The sequence below is a fragment of the Rhinoderma darwinii genome, chromosome 10 (assembly GCF_050947455.1).
Source record: "Rhinoderma darwinii isolate aRhiDar2 chromosome 10, aRhiDar2.hap1, whole genome shotgun sequence".
In the NCBI taxonomy this organism is placed as follows: domain Eukaryota; kingdom Metazoa; phylum Chordata; class Amphibia; order Anura; family Rhinodermatidae; genus Rhinoderma; species Rhinoderma darwinii.
The window spans coordinates 95,093,903-95,121,846 of record NC_134696.1 but is presented as its reverse complement, the minus strand read 5'-3'; the positions used below and the strand labels follow the sequence as shown (position 1 = coordinate 95,121,846).

General features: G+C 41.0%; 2 protein-coding genes across 6 annotated transcripts in view; one reads left to right on the top strand and one right to left on the bottom strand.

The window, feature by feature from the left end:
• The window catches only part of LOC142662238 (uncharacterized), a 172,485-nt gene that overhangs the window by 69,197 nt on the left and 75,344 nt on the right, over window positions 1-27,944 (top strand). The window lies entirely within an intron of this gene.
• LOC142661580 (urokinase plasminogen activator surface receptor-like) lies at window positions 70-27,130 on the bottom strand. The gene is made up of 7 exons (XM_075839005.1): window positions 26,993-27,130; window positions 18,542-18,655; window positions 12,409-12,549; window positions 11,941-12,081; window positions 7,426-7,584; window positions 6,560-6,691; window positions 70-2,005 (listed from the first exon to the last, which is right to left on the bottom strand). Exons 1-7 carry the CDS (start codon window positions 27,042-27,044, stop codon window positions 1,758-1,760), a joined length of 987 nt encoding a protein of 328 aa, XP_075695120.1. The 5' UTR covers window positions 27,045-27,130; the 3' UTR covers window positions 70-1,757.

Below are 27,944 nucleotides of genomic sequence, written 5' to 3'. Positions count from 1 at the left end.
AGAAAAAAATATTGTCTTCAGATTTAATTATCAGGAAACAGCTGAATTTTTTATTGAACATCAAGGTTGCCATATTGAGTATTAAGAGTATTTTTTTGGAATCTTGTTTTTTTTGCGGGGGAAGGAATGGTTTGGATTCTCATTTGAAACAATGATCTAGATCCCACCCTTAAATGACCTATATATATTTAATTAGTACATTTCATTGCTAAGGAACCCTTCACTTTCCCCCAAAGCCAGCTTTGAGGCTCAAAATTGATGGATTATATCATGCAACTTATGTAGTTAAGTGAGTTCAGACTGAAAGACTTAAGAATGTGTGAGAAAATAAATTTAATTTCTGGGGACAAGTAAGACATTCTGCAGTGACATTCTACAAAAGGCCCCAGAATCATGTGACGCAAGACTTTTCTGAGATGGCAGTAATATATTTGCATAAAGACCTCAAGTCAGGGTGGATGTATCATTTTCTGTTGTGATCCGTTTGGTACATTTTCCTATTAGAAAATTAAAAAAATCTAGGTCATACTTAATAATATTTTAAAGCACAAAGTGGAAAGAGACTCGTCAATAAGTCATAGTTGTGAAGTAGACAAATGTTGACCATCTGGTAGGAGTTGATAAACGGAGATGGTGGTAGTGGTGACACCATTGATCCAGAATCGGAAGGGGACTCATCAATAAGTCATAGTTGTGAAGTAGTTAATTGGTGACCATTCGGTAGGAGTTGATGAACAGTGATGGGTGGTGACACCATTGATCTCGAGTCAGAAGGGGACTCAACAATAAGTCATAGTTGTGAAGTAGTTAAATGTTGACCATTCAGTTGGAGTTGATGAACAGTGATGGTGCTGGTGATGGCACCATTGATCCAGAGTCTCCTACCACAAAGTGGAAAGAAAAACTCATCAATAATTCATAGTTATGAAGTAGTCAAATGTTGACCATCTGGTAGGAGTTGATAAATGTAGATGGTGGTAGTGGTGGCACCATTGATCCAGAATCGGAAAGGGACTCATCAATGTCATAGTTGTGTAGTAGTTAAATGTAGGTAGGAGTCTATGAACAGTGATGGTGATGGTGGATTCATTGATCCAGAGTCTTCTACCACAAACTTGAAGAAAACGCATCAATAAGTCATAGTTGTAAAGTAGTCAAATGTTCAGTATTCAGTAGGAGTGGATAAACAGTGATGATGGTGGTGGTGGTGGCACCATTGATCCAGTGTTGGAAGAATACTCATCAATAAGTCATAGTTGTGAAGTAGTCAAATGTTGGCCATTCAGTAGACGTTGTTAAAGAGTGGTGGTGGCGGTGACCCAGAGTTTCCTTTCATAAAGTGGGAGAAGACTCATCAATAAGTCATTGTTGTGAAGCAGTCCTACGTTGACCATTCGAAAGGAGTTGATGAACAGTGATGGTGGTTGTGGTGGTGGCACAATTGATCCAGAAGCAGCACTTCTCTATAGGTTATATAATAAAGCCAAATTGTTTAGAAACACTAACCGAGTCTTCTATGAATATGTTGATTCTTGATATACAATTGGGAATTAGATCTAATATTCCAGTTAACTCCCCGGTAACATCCATGGTGTGGTGCTCCTGGCTATATAAGAACCAACATAATAGACCCTCAATTAGTCTAAAGGTCAAGTGTAACCAATTTGTGTACAAATTCAGCACATGGTTTGAGTTCTCCAATATAAATAGCAAGTTTTCTGTACAAGTCTTTCTTAAGTCTTTTTTGGAGGATACTGCTAGGGAAAGTTTCTTATGACATATATTAAGCTGATAAGGAAGGCTGAGAGCCTGAAGTCTGTGTTTAGTCTTGTGGAGCTGCTGACCACAATGGTAGTAGGGCTGGAGGTATCCCGTGTAAAGTTATTGCAAAAGCTTCCAGCACAGCACTGGATCTCCGAAATGTTGGATACCTCCTGTGATGGGAACGTGGAAGAGCAAAAGTTCACCGTACAGCAGCCTTTCATGATTGTCTTCCGGTTCTCATCTAAAGAACAACAAAATGGAAAACCAGATCAAAACCATTTATCTTTGGCGATATGAAGCTCCAACAATAGTCAGCGAGTGACATGACCTTCAGCTTACTAATGATCTTATCTTAGTCAGCGATCACCATGTGAACATGTTACATAGTTGATAAGGTTGAAAAAAGACACAGGTCCATCACGTCTAACCTATAATCCTACCGTGTTAATATAGAAGAAGGAGGAAATCCACCATAAGGCAGATGCCAATTTCCTCATTAAGGAAAAAATTCCTTTCCGACTACAAATATGGCAAAGTCAACATCCCATCTCCAGAATCACAATATCCTGTGGCAGCAAATTTTTTAGTCTTACTGCTCTTACAGTAAAGAATCCCCATGAATTATTATGGTGAAACCTTCTTTCCTCTAGACGTAGAGTATGACCCTTTATGATGGTAACAGGCCTAGGTGTAAAGGATCGTTAGAAAGATCTCTGTACTGCCCATTAATTTATGCGTACAATGTAATTAGATCAACCCTAAGCCGTCTTTTTTTCTAAACTGAATGACTTCAAGTTTGATACTGCAAACTTGGTACTGCAATCCTCGTGATCCATGCATGTGATTTTTTTTTTAGTACAGGCCCTATGTACAAGAATATAGCTACTATAATATTGCCCCCTATGTGCTACAAGAATATAACTACTATAATACTGCTCCTTATATACAAGAATATAACTACTATAATACTGCCCCTTATATACAAGAATATAACTACTATAATACTGCCCCTTATATACAAGAATATAACTACTATAATACTGCCCCCTATATACAAGAATATAACTACTATACTACTGCCACAATATACAAGAATATAACTACTATAATACTGCCTCCTATATACAAGAATATAACTACTATAATACTGCTCCTATATACAGGAATATAACTACTATAATACTGCCTCCTATATACAAGAATATAACTACTATAATACTGCTCCCTATATACAAGAATATAACTACTATAATACTGCCCTATATACAAGTATATAACTACTATAATACTGCACCTATATACAAGAATATAACTACTATAATACTGCCCCCTCCATACAAGAATATAACTACTATAATACTGCCCCTATAAACAAGAATATAACTACTATAATACTGCCCCCTATGTACAAGAATAGAACTACTATAATACTGCTCCTATATATACAAGAATATAACTACTATAATACTGCCCCTATATACAAGAATATAACTACTATAATACTGCCCCCTATATACAAGAATATAACTACTATAATACTGTCCCTATATACAAGAATATAACTACTATAATACTGCCCCTTATGTACAAGAATATAACTACTATTATACTGCTCCCTATATACAAGAATATATCTACTATAATACTGCTCCTATATACAAGAATATAACTACTATAATACTGCCCCTATATACAAGAATATAACTACTATAATACTGCCCCCTATATACGAGAATATAACTACTATAATACTGCCCCTATATACAAGAATACAACTACTATAATACTGCCTCTATATACAAGAATATAACTACTATAATACAGCCTCTATATACAAGAATATAACTACTATAATACTGCCCCCTATATACAAGAATATAACTACTATAATACTGCCCCCTATGTACACGAATATAACTAACTATAATACTGCTCCTATATACAAGAATATAACTACTATAATACTGCTCCTATATACAAGAATATAACTACTATAATACTGCCCCCTATATACAAGAATATAACTACTATAATACTGCCCCCTATATACAAGAATATAACTACTATAATACTGCCCCTATATACAAGAATATAACTACTATAATACTGCTCCTATATACAAGAATATAACTACTATAATACTGCCCCCTATATACAAGAATATAACTACTGTAATACTGCCCCTATACACAAGAATATAACTACTATAATACTGCCCCCTATATACACGAATATAACTAACTATAATACTGCTCCTATATACAAGAATATAACTACTATAATACTGCTCCTATATACAAGAATATAACTACTATAATACTGTCCCCTATATACAAGAATATAACTACTATAATACTGCCCCCTATATACAAGAATATAACTACTATAATACTGCCCCCTATGTACACGAATATAACTAACTATAATACTGCTCCTATATACAAGAATATAACTACTATAATAATGCCCCTATATACAAGAATATAACTACTATAATACTGCCCCCTATATACAAGAATATAACTACTATAATACTGCCCCCTATATACAAGAATATAACTACTATAATACTGCCCCTATATACAAGAATATAACTACTATAATACTGCTCCTATATACAAGAATATAACTACTATAATACTGCCCCCTATATACAAGAATATAACTACTGTAATACTGCCCCTATACACAAGAATATAACTACTATAATACTGCCCCTATATACAAGAATATAACTACTATAATACTGCCCCTATATACAAGAATATAACTACTATAATACTGCCCCTATATACAAGAATATAACTACTATAAAACTGCCCCTATACACAAGAATATAACTACTATAATACTGCCCCTATATACAAGAATATAACTACTATAATATTGCCCCTATACACAAGAATATAACTACTATAATACTGCTCCTATATACAAGAATATAACTACTATAATAATGCCCCTATATACAAGAATATAACTACTATAATACTGCCCCCTATATACAAGAATATAACTACTATAATACTGCCCCCTATATACAAGAATATAACTACTATAATACTGCCCCTATATACAAGAATATAACTACTATAATACTGCTCCTATATACAAGAATATAACTACTATAATACTGCCCCCTATATACAAGAATATAACTACTGTAATACTGCCCCTATACACAAGAATATAACTACTATAATACTACCCCTATATACAAGAATATAACTACTATAATACTGCCCCTATATACAAGAATATAACTACTATAATACTGCCCCTATATACAAGAATATAACTACTATAATACTGCCCCTATATACAAGAATATAACTACTATAATACTGCCCCTATATACAAGAATATAACTACTATAAAACTGCCCCTATACACAAGAATATAACTACTATAATACTGCCCCTATATACAAGAATATAACTACTATAATATTGCCCCTATATACAAGAATATAACTACCATAATACTGCCCCCTATATACAAGAATATAACTACTATAATACTGCCCCCTATATACAAGAATATAACTACTATAATACTGCCCCCTATGTACAAGAATATAACTACTATAATACTGCCCCCTATGTACAATAATACAATTACTATAATACTTGACTTATACGGGTAGGAGGTACAGGATTTATTTTTTAACTGGATTTGGTGAGCTCTAGACAAAATGATGAACACGGCCTGTCCTAGTCTTTTGTCTGTGGTCTCATGTGTGAATACTATGTATATTATGACACTGCGCACAGTCGGTCGTCTTCGTTTAACACTGAAAAAACCTTTTCTTTTTCACAGCCTACAAATAACAAAAATGTAACTTAAAGAGGCTCTGTCACCAGATTTTGCAACCCCTATCTGCTATTGCAGCAGATCGGCGCTGCAATGTAGATTACAGTAACGTTTTTATTTTTAAAAAACGAGCATTTTTGGCCAAGTTATGACCATTTTTGTATTTATGCAAATGAGGCTTTCTAAAGTCCAACTGGGCGTGTTTACAGTAAAAGTACAACTGGGCGTGTATTATGTGCGTACATCGGGGCGTGTTTACTTCTTTTACTAGCTGTGCGTTAGGAATGGGAGTGTATGATGCTGACGAATCAGCATCATCCACTTCTCTTCAGAACGCCCAGCTTCTGGCAGTGCAGACACACAGCGTGTTCTCGAGAGATCACGCTGTGTCGTCACTCACTTCCTGCCTCAGGTCCTGCATCGTGTTGGAAGAGCGAGGACACATCGGCACCAGAGGCTACAGTTGATTCTGCAGCAGCATCAGCGTTTGCAGGTCGTTTGCAGGTAAGTAGCTACATCGACTTACCTGCAAACGCCGATGCTGCTGCAGAATCAACTGTAGCCTCTGGTGCCGATGTGTCCTCGCTCGTCTGACACGATGCAGGACCTGGGGCAGGAAGTGAGTGACGACACAGCGTGATCTCTCGAGAACACGCTGTGTGTCTGCACTGCCAGAAGCTGGGTGTTCTGAAGAGAAGTGGATGATACTTCTCATCAGAATGCCCAGCTAGTAAAAGAAGTAAAAACGCCCCGATGTACGCACATAATACACGCCCAGTTGGACTTTTACTGTAAACACGCCCAGTTGGACTTTAGAAAGCCTCATTTGCATAAATACAAAAATGCTCATAACTTGGCCAAAAATGCTCGTTTTTAAAAAATAAAAATGTTACTGTAATCTACATTGCAGCGCCGATCTGCTGCAATAGCAGATAGGGGTTGCAAAATCTGGTGACAGAGCCTCTTTAAGGTCAATGATTACCAAATGCCTCCATGCATCGGATGAGCATGCCTTTACACTTCACCGGTTCTTGGTTCTCTACAGCGCACTCATTCTTCCCGGTCTCTTTACATCCAAAACAGTATATTCCATTGTTGTTAGGTAGTTTGTTAACTGGAGAGGAAGAATAAGAAAAAAACACAAACATCTGTTAAAAATTGGAATCCTCATAAAAACCGCAATGTCAAATTTGGGGAATTTCATGAACCATGAGGGTAATATCTTTACATTGACACTACAGGAAGACCATCAATTCATGTAATTCACTATAAACAAAACACTTTCCCCATTGTATCCAAACGATGGGGCGATCTCGAATTGAGTTAGTAGGGGAACTTGCTCTTCTTTAATATGGACAGGAACTTTCTGGTGTAAGAGCTCTTCTGCATGTTCTGCGCCAATCAGATGTCTACCCTTGCTGCTCCACCTCCTCTCTCACATCATGCCGTCGCACAGAGAGAAACTGCAGCTGCATCCCCCTCCTCCCTCTCTTCTTTTTAGTGTTTTACACTAGCTGGATTTTTGGGATACTGAGGAGGTTTTTGAACGTTTTACAGAGCCTGCAGGCAGGGAGAGGGGAACTGCAGGCTGCTGAAAGGTAAAGAACATCACAGTTTCCCCTAATTATATACATATTACAAAGTCCACAGCTGCCGTGGGACAGTGCCAAAGGTAGATGTTCCTATTTTGTTCCTACAACAGCAATTCCTAAAACTTCTTCCTATAGGCACAACATTGTAGCCTCGTATAAAGTTCCGCAAGCAACGTTTTTGCTTGTAAAAATAAGACGTGGAACATGGCCATAAATGTTCCTTCATAGGTCACTGAAAGGATCCTGTTATACTTACTGATCCTTGAGTTTGTGTTGCAGAGATCCTTATTATTGCAGCAGGTGAGATTAGTGTAACTTTCATATCTTCCAGTGTTGTAGGCGAACAGACCTGTACATGGTTCACCAATGTTTCCCGATCCGCAGCCTTTCACAAGCGAACTTCCAATAGATACACCTGAAAGAAAGCATGGCTGTCTTGTTGATTAAATGAAACCAATATGAACCAATACAATCATGATGGGTTTTACCAAGGAAGTAGCTACCAGGGTCATGTGTCGGTAGCTCCATTATTTATGTGTAGAATATCACGCGCTATTGGGCTACAGAAAGACGAGATTTACCTGCCGGGGCCTGTGGGTAGGCAACTTTTTATACTCCAAAGCTGACCATACACATCACAATCTGCCACCAATCCAACCAGTGTTATGATATTTTGCACTACCGGGCCTCCTCAGTTTTTCGGAAATTTTCCAGCTTAAAGGGGTTATGTGGGGGGAGAAAAGCATTAGCAGTGTACTCAATGCAGTATGTTAGTACACTCGCTAATATACATTCCGGTCCCCCGTCGTGCTGATTATGAGATTTTAATCGATTTTTATAACTCTGGCGGGGGACCGGAAGTCTAGTTGCACAGTCTTCCTTCATGATGAGGATAGCAGAATGGAGTAATAGGAAATAAAGTTCCTATGTGGGGCTTTGGTGATGTGTGCTCAATTTTCGATGACGAAGATGAGGTTTTTTTCTTCTTATTTATTTCAAATGAACTTGAAATAACAGACGCTAGTACAACATGCTATGCGTTTCGACCTAGGACCTAGGTCTTCATTCATGATGACGATACAACTCTTCGTCATGTGACCGGCCCCGCTGTAATCTATGTACAAGCAGAAACTACTGCTTGTACATAGAGCAGAGCGGGTCCGGTCACATGACAAAGAGTTGTGTCGTCATCAAAGAAGACACTGCAACTAGACTTCCGGTACCCCGGCAGCGCTATAAAAATAGATGAAAATCTTAATCAACGCAACGAGGGACCGGAATGTATTTTAGCGAGTGTAGTCACATACTGCAGAGAGTACACTGCTAATAGTTTTTGCTCCACAAAATCCCTTTAAATCAGATTTACATTCATGCATTACATAGGTATACCTAGCTGTCGCTTAACCTTTGGTGACTATAGCTACAGGCTAACTGATGATACTCTCCACTTTTAGAAGAATAAAGTTATCAACTTTTTGGCCAGAATGCATGTAACTAGAATTTTTTTCTGTGGAGCCTCAGCCATTGAGATCAGTGCTCAGGACCAAAGATAGTACATTGAAAAGGTGAAGGACATCTAGTATTCTCTGCATTTGGCCTTTTTTGTTATATCATTTAAAGGGGTTGTCCAGTTTAGATATATTTCATATTACAAACATACATATATCCTGTTAGGAATTCTGAGTTAATCGAGGGTGGCCCTGTATTCAGCAGTAACAAGGAGCGTCTGGAGGACTTGTCCTGGTCTGCGTTACATAGACAGCCCATTGTTTTGAATAGGCTTAGTGTAATGCCTTATTTCTCCTGTGGTTGCGCTGCAGATATTTTGAGCACTCACTGCCAGCTTTCCCCGCAGATTACAGCTGATCGCTGGGAGTCCTAGCAAGCGCCCACTTTGTGATCAGTTTATTGGGACCCTTCTAACAAGTAGGGATTATCCATAGCGGAGAACCCCTATAACTAAAGACTTTTAAACATTTTTTTGTACTACTCTGAGGAACACATGCCATAAACAATTCGAAAGCTTACGTTTGCCTTCTTCTGGATAAACAGAAGAAATTATAACAGGCTGAACCAATTATATACATATAATAAAGTCAAGCCCTTTGAATGTTCTGAGCCCTATGAAGAGAAGGAAGGCCAACCTCAGGAGGTCTCTATCTCCTTTCCCAAGGATGATATCAACCTGTGGTTGTTCACATCACCTGGGATGAGTTCTACATCAAGATTCATTTTTTCCATGGTCAACACAGGTGGCTGCCTATGTGATCTATAGAGAGTGGGAGCCTAAATCCAGATGTCCTATTATCTCCTTCCCCAAGGATGATGTCAACCTGTGGTGGTTCATATTACCTGGGATGAGCTCTACGTGAAGATGTATTTTTTCTATAGTCAACACCGGTCACTGGATATGGGGCCTATGGAGAGAGAGGGGTCTACTCCAATTGTTCTCTTATCTCCTTCCCCAAGGATGATGTCAACCTGTGGTGGTTCATATCACCTGGGATGAGCTCTACATGAAGATGTATTTTTTCTATGGTGGACCCTGGTGGTTGCCTATGGGGCCTATGGAAAGGGGTGGCTAGTCCAATTGTTCTCTTATTGCTTTCCCCAAGGATGATGCCAACCTGTGATGGTTCATATCACCTGGGATGAGCTCTACATGAAGATGTATTTTTTCTATGGTGGACCCCGGTGCCTATGAAGAGGGGAGGGCAAGTCCAAATGGTCTCTTATCTCCTTCCCCAACAATGATATCAACCTGCGGTGGTTCTCTTTTCTTTCACGCTTCACAAGGGGAGGATGGAGCCAGCCCCATCTGTGGCAATGGATTTTGAGTAAGGATTGGTGAAGGACTCTCCATCCCCAAGGTGACTTCTGTGGTGGACAAGAATCCAGGACCAGAAGGATGCCCCATTTTGACTTCTTCAGTTGAACTCGATTGGCTGTTCATTTTTAGTTGTGCTATGACTTTGATGTGTCATAATCTTCACACTTGGAGACATTGTCCGTCAGGCAAATTAAAAAAAAGTTCTAGAAGTTCCAAAAATATTTTTTTCCCTTGTCTGCGGCTGAAGAGCAGCGATCCAGGCCGCACATTAACTGGAGCTGTTCTCCATTAGATAAGCGCTGCAAACAGCAATATGTAAATAGCAGATCAATTTCATGGAGTGTTAAGAAGCCGTGGGATAAAGAGTTCGGATGCGCACATCAAAAACTGAATAGAAATTATACGGCAAGACTTTATTTATAATGACAGGACAGCAGCCGGCACGTATGATTAAATAACCGCCTGGGTGCGTCACTCGTCACAGTCTCACTGGAAAATAGGCCATTGTGAGCCGATCACTGGGGGGCCAATGTTGACTCAAATGTTGACAAAAAAAAACTTTGGATTTATACCTTGAGGGTGAATTTTGGGGCGAAAGAAAATGAATTTGTTTTTATTTTACTAGGCAGAATTTTCGTAAGCAATTTGAATGAGGAATCTGATATTAATGTAAAATAGTTACGCAAAAACTTTTTGTGTAGGACTCTTTTAGTTTTTTGTAAATAAATCTTAATCGTATAATGAAACTTTTTGTAACTTTTTTTATATACTTTGTTCCACATTTTTTTACGTATTTCCGGCTTTTTTTTTTGCATTTTACTCCAAAATAGTGTCTGATCTGCTGTGATATTTATTAACCATTTGCGCCAAAATTTCGAGCCATTTGCTCCATGCACGTCATCTTGTAAAATTGGGCATAGCTTATTGCAAATGAGACAAAAAGTCGCATCTATACACACAGACCCTGGCGTAGAAAAAGTGGCGTGATTTTAGCCAGCGCAAAAGTTAATGGCAGTGATATATGTGGTGACAGATTTGTCACAACTTATGTCAATAAATCCGGCTACCTTTAACTAAGACTTTTGATAAATGTGAGCCTTCTTCATTTTTTAAGACCTCTGCTGGATGTCAGTGAATGTACATATGGAGGTTGAAAGCTTTTCCTTATCATGTCCGACTGATACAGAAGTTTACGTTTGTAATTTGGACATGATCAGGACGGGTTTTCCGCCTCTGGATGTAGACAAGAATTGGCAGATTTATTAAGAGTGTCTTCTGTAGACAGCATAAAAATGGACGAGGCAGGCAGAAGATGCGCCAAATTTCTCACCGTGGCAAACACTTATGTTGCACCAAAATTACGGTGCATGCCATTAACAAATCCACTTAGCCGCGCCTCCATTTATATACACTTTACAAATGTGTCTCGGAAGATCAAAATCTGTAATAAATGTAGTGCAAGGTATTTGGCCAGAATTGTGATGCATTTTGATTAGTAAATCTGCTCAGTGTTTCCATTCACTGACAGCAAGCAGAGATCTTGACAATTGGGACCATAAAATAGAAAATTGCAGAACTATTCCTATCGTACAACGGTTAAACTTTGTTTACATAAGATCTCTGCTTGGTGTCAGTGAATGGTAACAGTTCAAACTTTACAGACGTAATACTTCTCACAGCTGAGTGTTTGTTGCAACTATATCCAGTCTTGGAAATCCCTTGTGAGCAGTGTAAAATGTGTACGTATAGGCATCCAGAGGTTCGGAATATTAAATAATCCCAGGCATGTCGGATTATTGGAATCATGGTGTACATTCATACATTGGCCACTATGAGAGAAGTGTCGCCCATTTCAAAACGGCCACAGCAGGGAAACAATAGGGTTAATCAAATCTCTGGAAATATCATTTCTGTAAAGTACATGATAACCAGATCTCTCACCGTTCGTCCATTCGTAGGTGATCAGGTCCACGCAGTAGTTGCTGACTTCATCGCAAAATAAGGGATCCAATGGAGCCGAGCAGGACGAGGTGGAACTATTACAGGAATTACATACTAAGCGGTTCGTGAACACCTGAGCAGCTGAGGAAGGGAAATAATACATCAGTGATATTCATGTTAGTGTGCGAGCTGCAAGCTATAAGTGACATAGAAAAGTCCTGTTTCTCATCTCCAAGAAAAGCAATGCAAATTTTTATAGGTAAGGAGCAAGTAACATTGCAGTCACTTGCTCATAATCATCTGCCGATTGCCCTACGTGCGGAAGTCTATGAGAAACGACTTGCCTGTAGCAACATGGTGACTGGTAGATCAATAGGAACCATTAGGATGCAACCTATGGTTCTTCAGGTATGGTGAAACTACAACTCTCAGCATGCCCTGACAGCTCCAGATGTTGCGGATACTTACTGGAGTATCGGTTGAGGTTGCAGAGGTTACTCTCGCAGCAGGTTGCTGTCATGTAGATTGATCGGCTCCCTGTATTGATGATTGAGGTTTGGTTGCACAGCTCGGTGGTGGAGCAGCCTTTCATCACAGTATTGCTACTACCTACAGATTGGAAATGAGATGATTGGTTGGTAATTCCATAATCCACACATTTATACTGCATTTATAAGCCCCAAGACCGCTTCCTGTATCTCATTCTAAGGTTTAGGCTGTACAGGAGCCATGTTGCAATTACTGCCGTCATCCTTGGTCAATTTCTTAAATTGAGCTGCACAATGATGACCGAGACTTGACATCTATGTTACGGCATTGATAGCCCAAATCTGCAATTGGTTATCCCACCTCAGGGCCAATGGAGCAGAAGATATTCAACCTCCTGTATGACACATGACTGCAATTAACCGTGGACCATTGGCCTACAGAGCCAAATAATAAAGATCTATTCCAGGCAAAACAAAGAATAGCTCAATTTAACAGTCCCCACAAGAGCTATCTTACCTCTTCGCCTGAAGTTATGCTTGTAATAGGGCTTATAGAGTTCTGTATGTGTCATGTCTGTGACCAGATTATTTCCACAGCTGTTCTTTTGGTATACTAGTCACCCTCCACCCCTTGGATCCCATGCACTGTACATAACATTTTTACTTCCCCTGCACAGACTTTTCCCTGCTCTCTTGTTGCTGATGTTGTGCTGCCTGGTACAGGACCTGCAGGTCAAGTATGCTGCTTATCTCTGGTAGAGCTTCATTTACTCATTAGAGTGATAATAAAACTTCTTCCTTATCAAAACTTGTACCAAAGAGGGAGCTAAAGTGTAAGTGTGTGGGTGAAGAGTTCCTATTCATGTTACATTACAGCTTGTATAGGCTTAGACACAGGCAGACAAACAAGCTGACCCTCCCTCAGGCAGAAAAAAGCAGCTTCCAGCAGGAACAAACTTAGAAAGACTTAGAAAATTGCTGAAACAGTATATATCTGTAGTCATTTATACATTACTGGTGATGACATTCCTAACTGAGCAGATTGCGAAACTTAAGCTGGCCATACACTTTAGACAGCTGTTCGCGGAATGCTTTTTCACCGACCGCTATTCCTCCCGATTCCATTATATACATGCACACTTGGCTCTGTTGAAGGTACATTTGTTCTCAATAGGGAAAAAGCCGCTGCCAGACACCTCTGGCGGTGGCTTATCTCCTTACGAACAAAACAATCGGTCATGTTGAGATCCAACATCTGTCATCTGGGAGAGTCGGGACACCACCATACATATTAGATGGCTAGTTGGTCCCACCAAGATCGGCAGGTTCGACCTAAGTACATGCAATGTGTATGGCCACCTTTGGACTATGCTTGGAATTCTTCTTTAATGGAGTTTTTTCGTTTTGACATTTCCTTTTTACATTGTGGCTTCCCCCAAACAGATGCTGAATTGTTATCTCTGGTTCCGAAATGCTGGCTTTCCTTGCAGTGACACTGCAGAGATAACAATTCATTTTAGGATAAGCATTGAAATAATTGGAGTCCAGCTTGTTAATTGATTTCAGGGAGTCAGGAGTGGACACAGGTCTAAGCTCTATCAGAGGATCCTAATCTGTACATGGCCTAACAAGTGGATAGAAGAAAAAAAACTGAATATTCGGCTAAATTTAGCGTCCAAACCCCCTCAGAACTAGAGAGTGATGTCCATCGCTGCCAACTTTTATATGAAGTTTACGATGAGAAAATCTACGTAATGCACAAACATAGGTATTCCTCGAGAACAAGAGCTATTCTTTGTTGCGGCTCGCTGCTCTGACTAATAGAGGACGGGTTCAACTTTGGAAGCCCCGTTATTACTTTCATATGCCCTAAGTGGACAACCCCATTCCATTTGCCCTTTTACGGCATATGGACATGATGGAGGGGGTCCCGAACTCAGGGTGTAGAGTGGTTCTCATGTATTACATGGTAGGCCATTCATTTGTATGGCCAGCATACAACACTACATTTTCCCTACAGCAGCCAGGGTATTTTTGAAGCCGGACCCGCAGTGATCAGCTGATCGCCGGGCAGCTTCTATTTATAGGAGGGTTATTTTAAAGAGATTTTGAGGTTTAAAGTCGTGGCTTCATGTATCCGCTCTAGTGCTCTAGTGAAGGGGTGTTAAATTTTCAGCTTAGTAAAGATTTACATCTTGGTTTTAAAAAATTCTGCAGCAAGTACGTCAGCATCGTCTGGAATGTGTCCCCATTGCAACAATTACATAAAGATGTTCAAAGCTTGGGGGCCTACCGTGAATTTACAACTATGACAGAACCAGTCTTGACAACTTCAGCCTTACAAAAAGTCTCAGCAATCTAACTTGTATGAAATTGCAGGTATCATCGCACAGGCTGAGCTCAAATGATGCGGTCTATCGCAGCCCTACTCCTAAAGGAGAGAGGCCCCGCATAACCATTCCCTGACTCTCCGAACCGTGAGGCCCAAAGGATCGAGGATCGATGGTCGTCGTCCCCCCCCCAAAGCTCAAGGAGACCCAACAATACTCCAAGGCATCCACCTTGGCTGCCACCCCAGTGTCCTCCTAGGAGCCTGTATCAGGTTTGCACCTCCCCTCCTCCCCAGAAGAAGGAAGGCCAGGGTTGCAGGGGAAGTCGGAAACATTATGGCCACACGTGTTCCCCCTAGACCTTGGGAGGGTCCCAAAATGGTACAGCATCCCGGAAATCCAATGTGGCAAACATGAAAACCAATATTAAATAAGTGAATGTGCGCTGTGATACAGCCTAGACATTCGCCAGATATAAAAATTTGTCATTTCCCAGCCAGAAGACCGGGAAAATAAATGTGTGTGCTCAAATAGCGTGAAAGACAAGTGTGTACAAATGTGCCATTACTCAGTAGGATTCAACCCCCAGTGAGTTCAGGCGCCCCAGGGTAACCACTCCTGGGGCACTTAGCAACTCTGGCTTTCCACTAACCATGGCAACGATCGTGTGGTTCTCTGCCCCTCTCCTCTGTGTTCTGTCATCCCTCTACGATGGCCCTCACTCAACCGGCAGGGATGATTACTAACCTCAGGCAAGAGCAGACACTACACTCGATCTTAGCCAAAAGGTAGAGAAGCAATAACCTGGCCAGGATGTATCTCTCTCGCCTTGGTGATCATGGTACGACGTTAAAATTATTTCATAGTGAAACTGCTCTTCATAGGAATACGTTACACCCTGTCGGCCAAATTAAACCAGAGGGACTCTTAGGTATGGTCTGTGCCCTATAATGGCACTTCTGTGACCCAATGGTTTATCTATATAGCAATGGCAGAAGCAGTTGAGGAACGCCTTGTATTCTACCCTCATCTAATACACAAAGCCTAACTCCACTTCAGTAACTACACTACCATTGTGGAGGGGTAGGTGGAGAATATGGCGCACTATGAAGCCCTGCATTGAGAATTACACATTTGCATACCTCCCAACAGTCCTCTTGTTTGCTGGACTGTCCCACAAATGGGACTACGGAGAGGTGGGGCTTATTCAGATTTGCATATGGAGGGAACTCGGCAGGTCAAACAAAAATAGTCCTGTGACTTGGGATTTAAATGTTGGGAGTTATGCGTTTGTGGAGGCAATGGGGTGAAGAGGAAATGGAGAGTATATATTATAAAAAGTCTTAAGTATTGGCGGAGAAGGGGACAGTTATATGCTAGCATGCAGAAGTTAATTGACCGAAGGTGGCGGCCGCATTTTGGTACCCCTGCCTTGGGCACCTTCTCTCATGTAGTGTGTTCGGCAGACTGAGTTACTTCAGGTTGACTAGCATCCACTTGATTACCTGTCTGTGTGACTACTCTTATGGTATATACAGCTACATGTTCAGAAGTTGTTACAGGAAGTTCTATCTGCTGTACAGTAGACTGCCTCTCCATGCTGCACAGACTTGTTTAGGTCCCTCCCACTCAGGCAACAGGAAGAATGACAAGATTGCACAAGAAATCATGTAACTTCTGGATGAAAACATGCAAAACAAAGGGGGTAAATGTGCAGGAACAAGAAAGATTGTAAGCTATATACTATCTGTACACTAAGAGGGATGCCAGGGAAGATGCTGTGTAGTAACTGGAGATTAATAAGTGAATCTCCACCCCTAAATTTTGTTTTTCGTTAATCTAAATTGATCCAACCCTCTGTGCTGAATTATTTCATAATTTATCTGAGTTAGAAGATAACATTCTTGCTGCCTGCAGCTGCCACTAGAGGGAGCGAACTGCATACTATTTATACATTGAACTCAATAATGACACAGTATGCAGTAAGCTCCCCCTAGTGGTGGCTGCAGGTAGCCAGAATATTATCTTTTAACTCATGGAATTTGGAGCTTTGTATCAGAAAAACTGAGCTCCGATCGATATAATGATATAAAGAGAAATTAATCCGCAGACAAATCTGGACCTAAACACAACACGGCGATAAAAGGTTAGACGTAGATCACTATTGTTTTCTATGTTCTGTATCCTTTTTGTCTCCTAATTGATGGATCTAATAAATGACTCCAGGGCTTGTCTTCCCATTAGCATCCATCCTGTATTATCTCTATGTTATTCACCGTCTTGTTACTCCTTGATGCTTGAAACTCTCTTGTGATAGGGTGAAATGAACTGAAAGACCGCTCAAGGGCTGGAGGGATTGTGGAAATACATGAACAAGCAGGTCTGTGGTCCATTGAACCATAAGAAAATGCATAAGCTGGCACCAGCCAAATACCCATAAGACGGTTTTATTGAAGAATGACAGTACAGATCTACATTTAGCGGCAAACTTTCCCTTTATCCAGACCTGCATACGTAGCAACTCTCGGATGAAATTTAGAATACAGCATATAATCAGATACTCCAGATACTTTCACTCGTTGCATTGTCTTAAAGGCACATTACCCTTTTAAGGATTTTCTACATGCATTAATGCAGTGGAAGGGTTAAAGGATATGAATACAACTCTTTCCATATGCTCTATTAAGGTATATGGATGCAGGGCTGGTGCTCTGTGCGAGACTCTCTATTGTGTCCTTCATATTTGTAGGGTGTTTTCACAAATGCCATTTTCTTGCAATTTTTGTCACAATTTTTTAACTGTTTTTGCTAAATTTTGTGAAAATCATTACAAAAAACGCGACTTATCCACAAAAAACACCCTTAAAAGGGTTCTCCCTCTGGATCGGGGGTCCCCCGTTGACCCCATAGACATTAAATGGATTGGTAGGGCGCATGCCTGACTGCCGCTTCATTTAAGATTCTCACTGCGATTGTGTCGTGAAAAGCAACAGGGGTTTGGGACCACCGTTCTAGTAATCATGGGGTACCCAAGCAGTGGGACCCCCAGTGCTCATAAATGTATCATCTATCCTGTGTGGGATAACCCCTATCATGTTTAGTGGCACTAATTTATAAAAGGGGTGTTCTTATTTTATGAAGGTAAATCTATTTGTATTCTTTTTAACAGTGGGAGATCGTTCTTGAGAGGAAATTCTGTACAGTTGCGCCCCCTATATGCCAGGAGAGTGTATCGCCCTGTGCAGTTGCACAGATAACACACCCTTAAGGCCGGCCTTGTACGGACATTATAGTGGGGAGCAGCTCCTGTGAGCCAGGCCTGTCCTTTTATTATTACATTTTAATGGCTGTCATGTAGGACTACATTTCCCCTGCAGCAGCTGGCTTCTGAAACTGGTTTGTCTTAGAGGAACCAGGGATCTCCCCATTTTAGTGCCCCCTAGTTGTCTAGCTTCTGAAACTGGGTTGTCTTAGAGGAACCAGGGATCTCCCCGTTTTAGTGCCCCCTAGTTGTAGAGCACATGTATGCTTCCTCAACACATGACTGCAGGATCAGACTACGCAGGATTTGTTTGTAGTCTGTCACCATGGAGACACCTAGGACTGCATAGGAGCTGTATACACAAAACAATAGGAGATTTTTAATCAAGTTTATTTGCAAAGTTGCTTCATGCTTTATTTTAGATGTAATGGAGCCATAAAATGATGGCAAAAGTTATTAGCCTAAACGTTAATCAGTGATAATAAACTATTATCAAACAGCCATTAATCCATCTGTCTCACCTTGTGACCTGTAGGCCAGGGAGATGCAGGTCGTTTCATAGGATGGACACGTCCTCACTACCATACGACACGTTGAGCTACTTCCAACGCACTGTAGACATTTCAGGCAGAGCACTATGGGAAAGAAACAGACATGGTTAAGACAATGACCAATTGCTTCTTGTATAAAGTTTTCTTATTCTATTGAGCTGATCTTGGTTTCCTAAATGGGTAACAAATACAGAATAACAACATGAATTAGTGACCCTTCCACCCCATTACCCTATGTAAGAGTTCCAGTAAGGAAGTTGGTATAGAATGACTGGCATAAATTCCAAGACTACTATTTAATACACCACGTATTGGATTTTTCTTGGATGTCACCATTGTGTGAACTCCCATTGTTCCCATTTTTTCTCCTTCGATAAACTCCCCCCCCCAACTTTTCTAAAGCCCCTAAAGTGGAACTAAACTTTTATAAAACTTTCACATGTCATAGTGACACATCAGAAGTTTTGATCAGTGGGGATCCGAGCACTTTGACGACCACCGATCGCTAAAACGAAGTGGCAGGAGCACTCGGGTGAGCGCTGTGCCGCTTTGTTTCTGATCGGCTTTCCTTGGAACGGTGTACGGTTTCAATAGAAAGTCTAGGAGTCTGTACACCGCTCGCTCAGCTTTCCGAGAAAAGCCGATCAGAAACAAAGCGGCACAGCGCTCACCTGAGTGCCCCTGCCGCTTCGTTTTAGCGATTGGTGGGGGCCTCAGTGCCTGGACGCCCACCGATCAAAACTTCTGATATGTCACTATGACATGTCAAAAGTTTTTTCAAAGTTTTGTTACACTTTAAGATTGACATTGTTATGTTTTATCTATGTCATAGATAGCCTACAGTTAAACAAATTGAATTAAATATCATGATAAAAATGCAATTTTGGGTGCCTCCCCTGCCCTGGGAGCCTCTGATGTTACCTACATCATAAGAAACCTGGCAGACCGAGTGCCTGCAAATAAAATCTTTTGTGTAATTCTAGCCTAAGGGCCGGCGCATACGTCATTGCTGCGTGCGCGGATCCTGAGCTGCGGCACATGAAGTAACTACGGTTCTGTATTGCGGTGCCATAGACATTCTGTGTGATGCTTCTAGCGGAGAATACCTCTGTAATACGAAATCCGATGGAACGTGTCATGATTTTTTTCTTTTATGGATTCTATAGTAGTCTATAGGTACCAAATTTTATATAACATTGGAACAGATTCCAGATTCATGAATTTATATTACGTCATTATTAGATTTTATTATATATTATGGTTTATTATTGTTGTTATTATTAATATTATTATAATTTATTATTATTATTACTATTATTGTTGTTGTTGTTGTTATTTATTATTATTATCATTATTACTATTATTATTATTGTTGTTGTTGTTATTATTATTATTATTATTATTATTATTATTATTACTATTATTGTTGTTGTTGTTATTGTTATTATTATTACTATTATTATTATTGTTATTATTATTGTTGTTGTTGTTATTATTATTATTGTTATTGTTATTATTACTATTATTATTGTTATTATTACTATTATTATTATTAGTATTGTTGTTGTTGTTGTTGTTGTTGTTGTTATTATTATTATTGATGTTATTATTATTACTTATTATTATTATTATTATTACTATTATTATTATTATTATTATTATTATTACTGTTATTGTTATTATTACTATTATTATATTGTTATTATTACTATTATTATATTGTTATTATAGACTCCATATGAAGTGTAGCTAACTGAAAAGCTCCATTTGCTGTCAGTGGATAAAAACATTCTCATTTATATCCAGAGGCTGCACACCTATAGAGACCTAATTCTTCTCACAGCTGAGGACTTGTTTCATAGTATCCAGTCTGTACAATCCTGTGTGAGGACCTGTTCACATCAGCGTTCGAGTTCCGTTCAACCTTTCCGTCAGAGAAACCGATGAACTAAAAGACGAACGGAAACTATCGCTGCCATTTGCATTACTATAGATTTCAAATGTTTACTTTGTTTCCGTTCCGTAAAGTTTCAGTTTTTGTCACGGAAACAATAGCGCAGTCGACAGCGCTATTGTTTCAGTGAGAAAAAAGCTAATGGAAACTTTAGGGAATGGAAACAATCGGAAACTGAAGCATTACCATTGAAATCAATGATAATGCAAACGGAAGCGGTACTTTCCGTTCATCGGTACCTCTGACGGAATGGTTGAACGGAACCCGAACGCTATTGTGAACAGGCCCTTAACACATCTGCAGCACAATCACAGGCTGCAGCGGTCACATGGTCTGCAGCGTTATCCAGGGAGGCCGGACCGGACTGCGATGGAGGTTTTTGAGCGTTTTTTACAGCTGCTTGCCGCAGCGGAAATTCTGTCTGAAAAAAACGCACCACGACGTGGTGTGGTTTTCGGACGGAATATAGTGTGCGTTCAAGATTGGGAACCCGGCCTTAGGCACGCCATCACTGCAGGGCACGAAAAAGAAAGACTGTCGGGGACCACAGGAGAATTGGCGCTGGAGCGTCAGACGGAATTAACAGGTTAATATTAAATATTTTTTTTTCTTTTATGATCATATTTTCGGCTCGCTGTTTTTAAACTCTCGGAAATCCCCTCAAGACCCCCTGCACACAGGACGGAAAAGCTGCAAAAAACATGTGCGAAAAATTACCTGCGGTGCGCGGCATCCGAATTTATTTTGCATAAACGCTGCGTAATTTCCAACGTAAATTTGGGAGTGTCTGGTAAAAAGGCGAGTGATTTTTCTAGCAGGAAACGCTTGGCGGTTTGGCCCTCGTGTAGTTCTGGTTGCGCTCTTTGCCGCGGGGCCAGTGACATCTGCTCCTGGAGCTTTTAATAGAAACTATTCTGAGGTCATAAAGGAGTGGGCGTCATGGCGGAGGCGGCGGTACAATACACGATGAAAGGATGTTTACCGAGATTTACACACACAAAAGGGGCACATTCTGCAAAGTCCAAAAATATTGTGTCTCGTAGCCGGGCCCCAGCCCTATATGCCTCACATTGTTAGCCAACCAGGGTATGACCTTTCATGATGTCTCTGGTCGTCATGTCTCATGCTTCACTTCCCCTGCAAAGAAATCACTGTTTTCAGAACATCTAGGGACGTCAATGTCACTTCTGTGGGGAAATTCCTACTATCTGATGCTTCTGTACTGTAGAAGGAGGTTAATGATGTAGCAGAGCTGAATTTTTCATCGAACCAGTCCTTTTGTGCATCAAGATAATTCACTGAGGTGATGAATAACACATGAGGATATCATGGTCGGTTGTGTTAATGACTAACTCAGCTCTGCTATAATCTGTATTCAAAATGCCCACGTTCAAGAGATGGTGGAAATGTGTCTTCAGCACTGCACTGGATGGACAGTTCCAGGTCATTATCTATCTATCTATCTATCTATCTATCTATCTATCTATCTATCTATCTATCTATCTATCTATCTATCTATCTCTCTCATATCTATCTCTCTCATATCTATCTCTCTCATATCTATCTCTCTCATATCTATCTCTCTATCTATCTATCTATCTATCTATCTATCTATCTATCTATCTATCTATCTATCTATCTATCTATCTATCTATCTATCTATCTATCTCCTAAATTCCAAGGAAAGCAGCACAATAATAGCGGATGTGTGGGTGCAAGCCTCAGGGCCTCGACCTCCCGCCCTATCAGTATAGATACATCAGCAGAATAGGCAGCACTCCAAACATATATCAAGTGAAAAACAGTGCACCCGTCAGTATGCAACGTTTCAGCCCCCCAACATGGGCCTTTCTCAAACATGCAAAAACCCAAATGTTCCCATAGTTAATGGGAGTCCTAATGTTGCGCCAAAAAAAGTACACAAAATGCGTAAAAAAAAAAACACGTGGAAAACGCATCAAAAATGCCTGGATTTTAAAAAGCGCTTCCCAAGAAACACTAGCGTATTCGACACGTTTGCGCGTCGTTTTTTTGGCGCGCCGTGTGAACATGCCCTACTGTATGCTTACCCATTGATTTAAATGCGAAGCTTAATGAAGCATTTTTTACGCATATTTCGGTGCATAAAACACACCAAGGATTGAGCCCCATCTAAGACGCGGCTGGTATGGGATTCCGGAGATATAATAATACACTGATTTATTGTTAATTATCCCGGATTTATTACTTAGATTTTTTTTATTAGTTTTTTTTTTTATGTCAAAGTAAATTCAGACTCATTTGTACATTTCTGTAGCAGAAAGATCCCTAATTTTCCATCTTCAATGAATTTATTATGGATAACCAGAGAAACAAACACGCTTATCTCCGCACAGCCAAAGCAGACAACGCCGCCTCAGATAATGCCGCTTGTCAAATATGAAAGAACAAAATGCTAAAAAGAGAGATAAGACGTCTTCAATCACCGGGAAACCTCAAGGCGGCGCTTCATCCGGGGCGCGAGCGATAATTACATGGGAAGGCGCCGCTATTATCTGGTTGGGGAAGAACAGATCTAAGTCATGAAGGTAAATAGATCTATGGAGACGATGTATCATAAAATGTTTACCGTGGGATGGGCACAAAAACATCAAGGGACAGTCAGTATTTGATAATAATAGGTCCCGGTTGCGTGGCGTACCCGTGACGGCTGGGGCGAAGTGCTGGCGCGACAGATCAGATGGAACTAATGAGCGTCATCTTAAAGGAGAACCGGTCACCATGAAATGGACAGAAAAAGCTCTTTGGCACCCCCTATGACATAAAACGCAGCCATGTAATACTAATAGCCACATCAACGCTTATTTAACCCCTTCCTGACGCAGCCATTTTTATTTTTTTTCTCCAAATGTGTATGGCTGTTTTCTGCAGTTTTTATTAATACTATCCATTTTATTCCCTTTTTTTGGGAGGCGAGTAGACCAAAGGAACAGCAATTCTAGCGGGTTTTTTTAAAAACTTTTTTACAGCGTTCACCGTGCGGAATGAATAGTGTTATATTGTAAGAGTCCAGACTTTTACGGACGCGGCGATATATTTTTTTATTGTCTACATTACTTTAGGGTTCTTTGATATATATTCCTAAAAATTTGAACTTTTAAAAAAAAAAATTTGTTCCACTAGGGAAAGAGAACAATCGATCGACAGACGGCTGGTACAATACACTTATGTATTGCAGTGTACAGTCCTTTTTGCCGTCTCCACTGGCCGGACTTAATAAGAGGATGAAAATGACAGATATGGGGGTCCTCATTGGGCCCCCAGTCTGCCATGACGACACATCGGCACCCGCGATCACTCTGCGGAGTCACATAGGGACCCTCCATCTGTCTAATGGCTTTCATGCCATGGTGGCTACTGACCATGGAATCCAAGCGGTTAAACAGCCGGGTTCGGAGTTATCTCCGATTCCGACTGTAAGGCCGAATTCAGATGACCGTCGTATATGGCCGTGTAACGGCCATTAAAACAACAGCCGTCGCAAGGACATATGTATTTCAATGGGGCCGTTCACACACCCATTGTTTCAATAGACCACGTGAAGGGTCCATTGAAAAATGGAACATGTCCTATTTTCTTCCATTTTCACGGATCCCTCAATAGACTCAATTCTATGGGGATCGGTGAAAACGGGACCCGCACGGGTGCCATTTTTCACGAACGAGTGCCAACTGGCCTTAGGGTGAGGGGACAGCTGTAACGTACAGCTGACATTCGCATTGTACTCCACCCATCCCGACTAAGATGTACATGTACGTCAAATGTCGGGAAGGGGTTAATACTCTCAACATCAAAGTCTGTATACTAGTACTAGCCATAGTGCCCATGTACACCATCCATAGAGCTGTATTATAGCACTCGGGGTGGCTATAGGCCGAAGGGGGCCACATGCAGTAGGTTTTATGGAGGTCCCACCACCCTTATGGGGTCATGTAGAGTGGGATTGGAAGTGTAAGCTGCATATGCCCAGGTCAGGAGGGCCAGTGGTGCCCTATGAAGTAGTGACAGGTGATGCGCAGGCCGCACACCCCTATGGCCAGCCCTGATACCACGGTCCATAGTGCCCATATAATAGTGTCAGCCACAGAGTAAATGTCTATTGGTGGGAAAACCCTTTTACGGCCCATTCACACAGAGCAGATTTGTATTTATGGTCATACATAGACTATGCAAAAATCAACTTGTAATGGTGGAGAACCACGATAAGATGCTATTACCAAATATGTTACCAAAGGTGACCGGCCCCAACCTACTGGTCTCTTATTATGGGGCAGAGCGGCCATTGGGCCCTCTCAGGCACCAGGGCCCACTTTCAACTGCTGCCTATACCTATACACCTATAGCTACGCCCCCGTATGTGACACCTCAAATGTAACTCGGAATTCGTTCTGTCGCTCATTACAGATTATCAGAAATTAAAAAAAAATATTGGATGCCGGATTAAAGGAATTCCACCGCGTTTATAATACAATTTTAATAAATGAAACGTTTCTTTTAATATAAAAAACGAAGAAGTCTTTATTTTAGGCTCTGTTCACACTTGCATAGGAGAAACCACGTAGCATTGCCGAATCTGTCGTATGGCCAATACCAGCGGCGCCCAATGGACCCGATTGACTTATAATGGGGCCCCTGAGGTTCTGTTGTGGTGTCTGTCATTTTGACAGCAAGAATACCGCTGCATTCAGTGCTACTCCTCCTGTCAAATGTGACAGTACTGCTGATGGTGTGAACATGGTCTTATATAACGGTACTTTGTCATGGCCAGTCGCACAAGGCGCATCATCCACCCCTTTTAATGGTGGCGCATATACGGCATACAGTGGCATATGTTGGCGTCTCATTGTAAAAAAATTTTTTACTGTGTCCCACTGAACAGAAAGGTGTGGTAGATGTGCGGGATCTTCCTCCTGGGCCCATGTCCCGTTTTTTTATAGCTATAGTTTGGGCCCTCAGATTAATGTAACATTGAGTGCCCCAAGTTACCCCGGCTCTGAATAGATGCCGGAGATCAGTGATCATAATAATGTATGACACAAGGGGGGGGGGGGGGTTGTATTTAAGGCTAATTAAACTTTCAAAAACTTTTGGCGTGTCATAGTGATATTTAAAAAGTTTTGATTGGTGGGGGTCCGAGCACCGAGACCTTCATCGATCAATAAAAAGTCTATGAGCCTGTACACCGCTCCGAGGAACGCCGATCAGAAAGGAAGTAGCACAGCGCTCACCCGAGCACCTCTGCCGCTTAGATTCAGCGATCGGTGGGGGGTCTCAGTGTTCGGACCCCACCAATCAAAACTTCTGAAAAGTTTTTGGAAAGTTTAGTTACCATTATGGGCAATGGTGGATATAGGATTAGTTTAGTTCTTGTTATTTCTATAACTATCTCTGCTGTGCTGTATAGAAAATGTCCTGGCACAGGGGTCTGACTGAGCGTAAAATGGGCCCCAGGATAACTGAAGGGCATTGGCCCCTTCCTTACTAACTACTATAACCATTTTACACTGCCGGCTAACTGTTGTAACTGACTCCGAGACCGTGGGCCCACTGGTAATGGCCCTCAGCAGGGGTAGAGCTAGGGGGGCATGGGTTGCCAAATAAAACATCCTGCCATGGTCAGGGTATTTAGATATAACCAGGACCGTAATCTAAATCTTTACCCCAGGTGAAGAAAAGCCTCGCTACGACTTGGGCACTGATTTGATGCCCGAATGGTCAGCCCACCCCTGCGCTGGCATCATTATCAGTCCCCAGTGGGGCTCACAGCTTATCGCAACCAAGGCATTCAAGGGCCAAGTCACCAGAACTGAGCATGCTGGTGGGAGTGCAACCCGAATACTAGGGGGTCGTCACTGAGCATGAGGAGAACATACATAGTCCATGATGGTAACCCTGGTTAGATTCGAACCCAGGACCTCAGTGCTGCAAGGCAACAGTGCAGAGCTCCCGATATCAAGACTATTTTGGGTTGCGTGTTGGATTACCGGTCCAGCACCATTTCTTTTACTAGGAACCAAAATTTTCCCAAAAATATGGCTACCCCCTTTCATTTAGGCAAATAATACCCAACAACAATCCGATGGAAAGCAATAGACTATTTCCACAGTTATGTTATTATGGCTCACAGGTTAGCACAACAACCTCTAGTATTATATTACCCCTGTAACATCACATATACAGATGTAGCAGAGCTGACTTTGATATTCATCTCTCTTGGGGTTGTATCTCTTAGCATTGTGATAGCTCACTGAGTTAGGTTTACCAGCAGTCCTATGTAAAACCACAAAGTGATATAACCTCAAGTTGTGCCAAATGACAAACTCAGCGCTACTACACCGCTATATAGATATATATCTCCAGTAGGTATAGACGGACGTTCTACCACGGCTATCCATTATTAGTATCGGGATCTCAGGACGTGCACTCACCCGGTGAGATATGGAGGCAGAGTAGTAAGAGTGTCCAGCCATTCGCCATCATGTCGTGTCTCCAGATCAGCCCCTAGGCTCTCTCCCCCCAGCCAATGTTGGACGGTCTGTGGGGGGGAGGCTCTGTCCTCGCCTGTCTCCCTGCTGAATCGCACTATTGAGAATTGACATAGCTCAGAACTGGTTCGGTCATGATGAAGGACACACCTCGTTACTTTTTTTTTTTTTTTTCCTCCCCTGCAAAAAATGCAACAAAAAATGGTAAATTTTGCAGTAATAAATGCTTGACCTACAGACAGGGGCACCGCCCAAATAAGTAAATGCCAGGATGTGTTATTCATGGCGATAATTGCGTTGATTATACGTCTTCTTGTGCACGGAGGTTTTGGACATTTATCATCAATCTGATATTTTTTAATTTCAGGACGTGACATACACGAAAAGATATAATGTAGTATAATACAACTGTAATGTGATACCATGTACTTCACTATAATACAATACACGTCACTGGAAATTTCCATTTTACGCATCAGTAAATAATATTTGTAAAATCATCACATTCTGTTGCCAAATGATTGTACGGAGATGAGCGGCGCTGCAGGCACCGCTTATCTCGTCCTGCAGAAGCAGTCTGTCACAGATCAGTTTGTAGGAAGTTCCTTCTCCAGTGCCAACCGCTGATTGACTGGCATGTAGTGCCCCCTCTAACTCTACCTGCAGTGTATATTACACAGTACTAGGCTCCAGCTGCGGCAGAACCTCATGATACACACCTCAGTCGGATGATCACACTGGTGCGCGCCTCATTAAAGTACAGATATTAGAGCTGTGTATTGTAACGAGCTGTGTGTCCATCACATGACCATGGACAGATTTGTATAGACTGCAAGTAAACAATGACCGTTTCTATTGAATAACAGCAAGCAGAGATCTTAAAAACCACAAGGAG

What these genes read in the sequence shown, in the direction of transcription:
- LOC142661580 (XM_075839005.1), bottom strand. Translation starts at nt 27,044, where the DNA reads ATGATGGCGAATGGCTGGACACTCTTACTACTCTGCCTCCATATCTCA. An exon ending in CCTGGCCTACAGGTCACAAG is followed by an intron (nt 12,550 to 18,541) that starts GTGAGACAGATG and finishes TCCAATCTGTAG; the next exon opens with GTAGTAGCAATACTGTGATG. An exon ending in CCGATGCATGGAGGCATTTG is followed by an intron (nt 2,006 to 6,559) that starts GTAATCATTGAC and finishes GTTGTTCTTTAG; the next exon opens with ATGAGAACCGGAAGACAATC.